The sequence below is a fragment of the Pantherophis guttatus genome, chromosome 1 (genome assembly GCF_059756535.1).
Source record: "Pantherophis guttatus breed Tessera chromosome 1, ASM5975653v1, whole genome shotgun sequence".
Classification (NCBI taxonomy): Eukaryota; Metazoa; Chordata; class Lepidosauria; order Squamata; family Colubridae; genus Pantherophis; species Pantherophis guttatus.
In genome coordinates this window covers 331,552,591-331,562,244 of record NC_142063.1, presented here as the reverse complement: position 1 = coordinate 331,562,244, position 9,654 = coordinate 331,552,591, and the positions used below count along the sequence as shown (strand labels likewise).

At 41.6% G+C, this 9,654-nt stretch overlaps 1 protein-coding gene across 1 annotated transcript in view; it reads right to left on the bottom strand.

The window, feature by feature from the left end:
* Nucleotides 1–264: 264 nt before the first annotated feature.
* LOC117667739 (protein spinster homolog 3-like) overlaps nucleotides 265–9,654 on the bottom strand; it is a 29,619-nt gene continuing 20,229 nt past the window's right edge. Inside the window, exons 10-12 of the mRNA XM_034421338.3 lie at nucleotides 9,310–9,408; nucleotides 7,567–7,762; nucleotides 265–638 (exon numbers count right to left, since the gene is read on the bottom strand). Of these exons, the coding sequence (XP_034277229.1) occupies nucleotides 541–638; nucleotides 7,567–7,762; nucleotides 9,310–9,408 (393 nt within the window). The 3' untranslated portion in view covers nucleotides 265–540. The remainder of the gene's footprint in view (nucleotides 639–7,566; nucleotides 7,763–9,309; nucleotides 9,409–9,654) is intronic.

Here is a 9,654-nt window from a genome sequence, read left to right as displayed (position 1 = left end):
TTTTAAGAAGATGTTGGACAACATTTGTCTGAAGTGGCATAGGGTTTCCTGCCTAAGCAGGGGGTTGGACTAGAAGACCTCCAAGGTCTCTTCCAATTCCGTTATTCTGTTCTATTCTATTACGTTTCTTTCCTTATTTGACAAGTAATGAGGAGGAAACATTTTGTTTGCAAAGATTGGGGAGGGACCTGAGATGAAAGCCCAAAGGATCCATCACCAAATATACAAGCATGTTCTCCACATAGCTAGAGTCTCACCCAGCAGGAGGAACAACCATTTTACTGTATTCCAAATTTAAACAGAGGACAAACCACATTCCATTGTTTCAACTGGTTCATAATGATTACGTTGCATATGGAGAAGAAGAGCCCTTGTTTGACAGATCTGCCTTCTGCCCCCGCTAGATTCCTTGGTTGGCAGGCTCTCATGGCGATTCTGACATGAGGAAATTGGAGCACATTTTCAATGCCAAGACAAGACGTCCAATCATGGAAGTGTTGCCGCTGTCACCATCGACTTAACATGGAGGATGTGTCAATTTCAGGCCTTTTCCTTCTTTGCAAGAACGGAAGTGGGAATAAAGGTAGAAATGTCAGGTTGCCATTCTCCCTGAAAGTCATAGCTTTTGTTCTCAATGCCTGAAACAAGAGGTTCCAAGAAGAGTCAAAAATAAGTGAAAAACAAAGAAACTGCCATTTCTCTACATGTCCAATAGTCTCAAAAGTAGTCCAAACTTCATGGGACCCAAAACCTCTCTATAAATGCAGTCAATAGAAAAGGGGCTGCCATTGGAGCATGCCCAGTTTACAAAATGGTTGCCACAGTAGAAGTGGTTGGTTACAGAAACCAACATACTGAAGAACAAATGAGGAAAGGTGTTTATTATCGCTGCTCGACAGCCAGTTTGGTCTAGTGGTTAAGGCACCAGGCTAGAAAGCAGGTGATTGTGAGTTTAAGTCTTGCCTTAGCCGTGAAAGCCAGCTGGGTGACTAAGGCCCAGTTACTCACTCTCTCTCAACCCAACCCAACTCACAGTGTTGTTGTTGTGGAGAAAATAGGAGGAAGGAAGATGTGTGGGATATGTTTGTGGCTTGAGTTATTTAAAAATAATAATAAAGATGGAATACAAATAAATAAATAAATATCCCACAGCTTACTTCGGTTGTGTGTCTTTGGGGGAAGATGGCAAATGACCACACACATTTGATGATATCTCACAAAAGATATGAGTTATATTTGGCTTAGGACCTGGTTACTTACGGGACCACCTACTACCATCAACAGCCTCCCACCGACCAGTACGCTCCCACAGAGAGGGGCTCCTCCGGGTGCCGTCGGCCAAGCAATGTCGGCTGTCAGCCCCTAGGGGAGAGCCTTCTCTGTGGGGGCACCGACGATCTGGAATGAGCTCCCCCCAGAGATACGGAGGATTCCGGATCTGCGCACCTTCCGCCACGAGTTGAAGACGCTTTTATTTCATCAAGCTGGCCTCGCCTAAATCTTCTCCCTTTTAAGTGTAAATTTAAAATTTTTAATGTATTTTAAAATTATGGGTATTTTAAATTATGGGTATTAATTCAGCCAAATTTATTTAATTCATTTTATTCGATTTTAAATTTTGTATATCTATGTGTTTTATTTCATGGCTGTGCACCGCCCTGAGTCCTTCAGGAGTAGGGCGGTATAGAAATTCAATAAAATAAATAAATAAATAAAATATTTTTCTGGGTGATGCCATCATGGCTTGTAACAGATGCCTATAAATTCACTTTAGACTTTTCCTTAAGTCAAGTATGCACATTTACAAAAAAAAAACTGGACAGCATCCACTCGCCATATTTATCCTCTAACAATACTTATGGTGGTTATGTGAAATCCAAGGCCATTCTGAGAAATAAATATGGTTTTTGGAAGGTGGTGGGCTGCAGCTTGCTGTGTAATTTGGTTTAAAGTTAAAATAAACTTTAATTTGTTTTTTAAAAAAAGCGAAGTGGAAAGAGGCAGGCGGGGGGGGCTAGTATGTACCAATATAGACATGTGTGAGCACATGTGTGAGCTCGTGGGTGCCACAATAGGGATCCCAATGGTTATTTATTTTTAAACTATGCTAAACTAACATTCTCCATCATTTCCATTTAATAAAAGATTTGTACTCCCTCAAAATGGGGAGGGTTTTTTTGCAGCTAATTTCTCTGAAGTGGTTTCGGAGGGCAGCTTGACTTCTTCTTTTTTTAAACGAGGCAAGCAAAGATTTTGAAATTAATGCAATGTCCAAAATACTTTCCTACTGGAAATACCAACAATTATGGCCCTTGGCAGGTCCTCCTGCCCTGTTTCCTGAGTGACAAGGCCCGTGGGAAACTATACAGCCTTAGACTCAGGGGTCTCGTTGTCTGGGAAACCTGCTGAATGTCGCATGAAGGGAGGCTTAAAACTCCTTGCCCATTTCATAAAAATAAAAGGAGCTCCAAGAAAATAGTCTCCATCCACAGCCTCCAGTACATTTGCTTCCACAGAAAAATCTGGACTGGAAAATCGGGCCTCTCTTTTGTCAGAAGACACAATGCTGTTTATTGCCTGGGCGAAAGACCATTTCAGACAAACAAAAGTGTTTTTCTACAATAGATTGCAAACAGAAGGGATTCTCTAAGCCAGAGAGCCTGGCTGTCCACATCTGTGTTCTTCTCTACCAAGAAACAAGAATGGCTCTCCTGCCCATCTTCAGGCTTAATTTCTAGAGATTTTGAGGAATATTATATTATATTATATTATATTATATTATATTATATTATATTATATTATATTATATTAATTTCCCACTTTTATTATTTTTACAGATGACTCAAGAAGGCAAAAATATCCAACACACTTTCCACCTCCTATTTTCTCCACAACAACAGTCCTGTGAGGTAGGCTGGGCTGAGAGAGAGAGATAGAGAGCAACAGGCCCAAAGTCACCCAGCCAGCTTTCATGGCTAAGGTGGGACTTGAATTCACAGATTCCTACTTTCTAGACTGGTGCCTTAACCACTATTAGACCAAACTGGCTCTCTTTTATTATTTATTCATTATACAAATTTGTATGGCAACCCAACCCACACATTTAATGACCGCATGATTCATTTAACAATTGCAGTGATTCATTTAACAGCTGTCATAAAGTGGGGTGCAATTCACTTAACAACTGCCTAACTTAGCAATGGAAATTTTGGACTTAATTGTGGATGTAAACTGAGGAGTATCTGTACCTCTGTGGCCTGGTCATGCAATTTACTGGATTATGCAATTTGTGTACTTTTGCTTTAGTATGTTCTATGAATGCACCCCATTGTGATATATTTCATCGGATTATGGTATAGTGCAGTGGTGTCAAACTCGATTTCATTGAGGGCCGCATCAGGATTGTGTTTGACCTGGGGGAGTGAGTGTGGCCGGGGTGGGCATGGCCAGCTCATTGTCACTTGTGTCAGGGGCGCCTGTGGTGGCCCGAGCACTCTGCCAATGAAAATAGGCTCCCGAGCTCTGTTTTTGCCTGCGATTGCCTCTTGCAAACCCCTGCCGGCAAAAACAGAGCTTGGGAGGGCCACCCACAGCCCTTGCGAGCTCCATTTTCATTGGCAGAGTCACTGCAGGCCGGTCTTTCGCGGTTTCCAGGGCAGGGGTGAAATGCTCCCGGTTCGGACAGGATCACCGGATCCGATAGTGATGGAGGCGGGTGGTTCGGAGAACCAGTAGCAAAAATCCCTGCCCCTCCCCCCCACATGCCCAGCTGAGCCACACAATCATCAGAGGCCTTTTTTTTTACTTTTAAAAGCATTTTTTCTACAACCTCTTCGGCCAAAAAAATGCTTTTAAAAGTAAAAAAAAAGCCTTTGATGATCGCGGGGCTCAGCTGGGATCATCAAAGGCTTTTAAAAGAAAAAAACCCTTTTTTTCTTTTAAATGCCTCTCCCGATCCAAGCTGAGTTGCCTGAACGGCAGAGACTTTTTTTCTTTTAAATGCCTCTAATGATCAGGCAACTCAGCTTGGATCGTCAGAGGTATTTAAAAGAAAAAAACCCTTTTTTTCTTTTAAATGCCTCTAACGATCAGGCAACTCAGCTTGGATCGTCAGAGGCATTTAAAAGAAAAAAAAGGTTTTTTTCTTTTAAATACCTCTGACGATCCAAGCTGAGTTGCCTGATCGTTAGAGGGTTTTTTTCTTTTAAATGCCTCTGACGATCCAAGCTGAGTTGCTTGATCGTCAGAGGCATTTAAAAGAAAAAAAGTCTCTGCCGATCAGGCAACTCAGCTGGGATCGTCAGAGCCTTTTGAAAGCATTTTTTACAACCTCTTCGCTGAAGAGGTTGTAGAAAAAATGGTTTTAAAAGTAAAAAAAAAAATGGCCACGCCCACCCAGTCACATTACCTCCCCCCACCAAGCCACACCCACAGAACCGGTAGTAACAAATTTTAGATTTCACCCCTGTTCCAGGGTGCTGGGTACGCTCCCGCTGCGAACCGGTAGTAAAAGTAAGTAGAACCCACCCCTGATCTGTTTCCAAAACAATTAGCTTGTAGTTTTTTCCTCTGCTCCCCAAAAAAGGAGCAACCCTTCTGTTTTTTACTTGGAAAGTTGAAAGAAAATCAGAAACCTGCAGATTTCTCAATTGAAATTAGAGTGGTCATCTCTCCATCTTTCCCAGTTTTATCCAAAGCTGCTGAGAAGTGAATTTTAATCAACCTTCAGTGCATCTGAGCTACAGTATGATCTTTCTTGGCCCAGATTTAACGAAAGAAATCTTGGAATGTAGGATAAAAGTCTTTGGAGTACAAGAGGTTCTGAATGCAGCCTTCCTTTGGAAAGCTCTATAGATAATGTCATGAGCCCAACAGGCTCCAATTCACCACATCAACAACATTTTAAATGGCACAAGATACTTTATTGCATTCACTGCAGCAGCTGAATGCAGTCAGCCCTCCAGGAAAAAAAAAATAGCTGTGTTCAGAAAAGACAGAATCAGGTTATTGAGCTGACCTGTTTTCTGAATTCCCACAATACATTAAACAATAACTGGACCATAATGGCAGTTTGCACAGTGCATTGAGCTCCTACCCCAGCCCAATATTAAATGCATATTGTAAAAATGTGTTTGTTATGTCTGCATCTATCTTGATTAATTGTTGGTGAAAACCACCTAATAACTGGAAGTTCTGATGCTGCCTCTCCTTCTCAATATCTAAGACTATGCCTAGTAAGGGAGCAACTTAAAGTGTCAAATTCTTTTGCAAGTGGATTTATATGTTGTTTTAACTTCCCTAACTTTACTCCTAGAAACTGCAAAGCAGCTAAACCACTTCAAAAGAGTTTTTGATGGTTTGGACAAATGTAGTCCAGTTTCTAGTTTATCCAGTTTAGGGAATATTGTTGAGAAGGTGGCAGGCTGACAGCTCCAAAGGTTTCTGGAGGAAGCAGATGATCTGGACCTGTGACGGTCAGGGTTCAGGCCAGGACATATCGCTGAGATGGCAATGAACGGTTGCAGGAACTGGACATGGCTACTCTAGCGAAGAGAAGTACCAGGGGAGACATGATAGCAGTGTTTCAATATTTGAGAGGCTGCCACAGAGAGGAAGGGGTCAAGCTATTTTCCAAAGTACCTGGCAGCCAGACAAAGAATAATGGATGGAAACTGATCAAGGAAAGATTCAACCTAGAAATGAGGAGAAATTTTCTGACAGTGAGAGCAATCAACCAATGGAACAGCTTGCTTTCAGAAGTTGTGAGTGCTTCATCACTGGAAGCTTTCAAGAAGAGACTGGGACTGTCAAAAATGGTGTGGGGTCTGCTGAGGCAGGGTGATTGGACTAGATGACCTACAAGGTCCCTTCCAACTCTGTTAATCTGTATCTTTGACAGGATTTCTGGTAGACGCAGGATGGAGTAGTGCATCCATTCTGGCCCTGCCTGATCTATTAATGGCTTTTGATAGGATTGATCATAGTATCTTTGTGGACCCGTTGAGAAGGTTGGGAGTGGGAGACAGGTACTTCTCTTCCTTACATTCCAGTTGCTGTTCAGTGAGGGGTGGGGAGAAAGGTGGGGAGGGAAGGTCCAACTCTAGACTTCTGCTATGTGGGGTTATGCAGAGTTTGGTATGCTGTCTGGTCTTATTTAACATTTACACGAAACCTCTGAGTGAGATCATCTGTCAACACAGGTAAGTATTTTGAATATACTGATGATAATCAGTTGGACATCTCAACCCCACACTGCCAAGATGCTTTCCTATGCCTAGGGCAATGGTTCTCAACCTTGGCAGCTTTAAGATGTGTGGATTTTAACTTCCAGAATGGGAAAAATTGCCAAGATTGAGAAAGAATGACCTGGATAGAGAAGAACTGACCAGCTCAACTCTGAAAAAGATTGAATGACTGTGAGTTGTAGGGGTCCTCAGATCTAGTAGCTTTGTACTGTTAACTCTGAATGAGTGAGAGATCTGGAGGTTCTCTTGGACTCAAAACTCCTGCTCAAGGCAGCCATGGCCAGGAGAATTACTGCACAAATAGGTTTTGTCCTCCAGTTCTCCCCATTCTTGGATCAGGAAGCTCTACTCATGGTCACTCATGCCTTAGTAATCCCCCATTTGGATTGTTGCAATGCATTCTACATGGGACAGCCCTTGAAGACTATCGAGAAGCTTCAACTGGTCCAGAATGCAGTGGCCAACGCCATATAACACAGATGCTATCTGAGTTGTACTGTCTTCCCAGTGCAATTCAGGCTTCTATTTGTCATCTTTAAAACTCTGCATGGCATAGTACCAATTTATTTGCACGATGGTCTCTCCCCAGTGATTTTGGCCTGCCCATCAGATCTGGCAGACTGGGTATGCTCCAGATGCCATCAATAAAACAAAATTATCTGGCAGCTCCCAAAAGTACTGTATGCTCTTTCTATTATGGCACTTGTCCTATGGAACAGCCCTCCCCATAAGTACAGCCCCTACCCTTCATGTCCCAAGGACATGAAGATGTGATTCTTTCTCCAGACATTGGGTCTGGATGCTAGCATGGAAGCTCTGGTAGGGATGTGTATGCATAGTGGTTTTGTGTTTTTATTGAGCTTCAGTTATAGTTGGTTTTTTTTTGTTTTAATGAAAGTGTATGTTTTTATTTTATTTATGGCCCAGAGTTTCTTGGATAGATGGGAGGTCATATAAACTGGATGGATGGATGGATGGATGGATGGATGGATGGATGGATGATAGATAGATAGACAGACAGACAGACAGACAGACAGATAATAGATGGATAGATATAGACAGAGATAGATGATAGATAGATAGAGACAGATAGATGATAGCGACAGAGAGACAAATATAGACAGACCCAGATGATAGATAGATAGATAGATAGATAGATAGATAGATAGATAGATAGATAGATAGATAGACAGACAGATATGATATCAGTCTTGGTGCAAAGTAGTATTTAAGTTATGTTTTCATGGTATTTTAATGCAAAACCAGAGTCACATTCAATATATCATGTTCTCATTCTACGAATTAAAAGAAAAAGACTGACCTTGCCCTGATGTTGCTGGTGGTGTTGTTGGTGCTGCAGCTTTCTTCGAATCTTCCTCAATATGAATAGCAGTCAGGAGGAAACAGCCTCCTCCGAGGACACCAACAAAAATGCAAACCACAAAACTGTATTTCAGACTCTGGAAATCCCAGAGAGTGGAATTATCTCTTTGGTACACCTTGATTGTATTTGCAATCTATAGGTTGAAAGGATTTATGTCACCATCAGGTACAAGCTGCAAGTGATCTCACATTCCAAATCACATCTCTGGAATATCTAACACAGGCAAACCCTCCATGTCAGGAGTCACACTGACAATATTTTGGAAAATAAGGACTATATGTGACAGAGGATAATGCAGACTGGGCAGAGTTAGGTTATGAAAATAGACAGAAGTAGAAATGGGGGTAGGAATAGTCCTATGTTAAGGGAAGAGTTCTTTCAATTACATGCCTCTATTTACATTCTCCAGTTCTTCACATTTTGAAATATTATATAGAATTATAGCAAACTGTACAGTTTCCTGATTTCTATTAACCTTGAAATGCTGAGAATCCCCTAAGATACTCATTGTTCCTTTCAGCAAAAATCGAATTATATAAATTGTTAGAAATCTCCCCAGCTGTTTTCAACATGTTATTTGTATTTGTCATATGTTCACAAAACTAAAGAAACATCTGAATGCTGGTTATGAATTTAAACGTCCTGGCTGCAAAGTTGCCATTCCTTTTGAATACCAAAGCCCATGGCAAAGAATAAAGGTGAATTTTACAATCAGATCCTGTCCTCCACAGTAGTAATGATGGCTATGGAATATCCATAGCACTTAGATTTATACACCACTTCACAGTACTTTACAGCCTTCTCTAAGTGGCTTACAGAATCAGCATATTGCCCCCAACAATCTGGATCCTTGTTTTACTGACCTCGGAAGGATGGAAGGCTGAGTTAATCTTGAGCCTGGTGAGAATCAAACTATTGAACTGTTGGTAGCCGGTAGTCAGCAGAATTAGCCTGCAGTACCAAAGGTGGGCTTCACATAATTTAACAACCGGTTCTCCCCAGCACCGAAAATGTGAGCGTGTGCATGCGCATGCTCACTTAGCTCACACACGTGCCTTCCATGCATACGCGCGGCCTTCTGTGCACGTGCTTTGCTTGTGCACTGGCTAAATAGGACGGCATAGCGCCTGAACTGGTACAAACCGGCTGAATCCCACCCCTGCATTCTGTCCACTGCACCATCATGGCTCAATGGTGCAGTGAGATGAATGGCCCTCACAGCTCTACAACCTTAAAGCCAGGATTGCTACTTTCCCAAAGCAAAATCCAACTCTAGTTTATTAGAAAGCTAATCCATCAATAGGAAGGGTCTCTAAAACCCAAATAAAATGAGTTTATGTTGCAGTATTTCCTTATGACTGTATGGCTGTAATTTTGTTGCTTGTATCCTTACAATTTATATTGATATTGTTTCCTGATTGCTTATTTGTACCCTATGACTATCATTAAGTGTTGTACCTTATGATTCTTAATGAACATATCTTTTCTTTTATGTACACTGAGAGCGTATGCACCAAGACAAATTCCTTGTGTGTCCAATCACACTTGGCCAATAAAAAATTCTGTTCTGTTCTGTTCCGTTCTGTTCTATTCTATTTTCATCCCACCAAAGACATGCTTTCTTGTCACCCATCCATCCAGCCCTGTCCCATCTAGTCCACAAATCCTGCCATAACTTACAATTCCAATGAGGTAGGGGCTGCCAGCATCACCCAGCAAATGGCTCATAAAAATTTGAAGAGAAAGTGCAGTTGATTGACAGGCGGGTTTCACGACATACTGAAAAAACCCCCAAAGAAATTGTGTCAACAGTTGGCAGAAATGCATTACAGGTAGTTCTCAACTTAACAACCACAATTGAACCTCTGTTGCTAAGCACAACAGTTGTTAAGTGAGTTTTGACCCATTTTACAACCTTCCTTGCTACAGTTGTTCAGTGAATTACTTCAGGTATCAAGTTAGTAACACAGTTGTTAAGTGAGCTTTCCCCATTGACTCTGCTTATCACAAACTTCATCACATGAT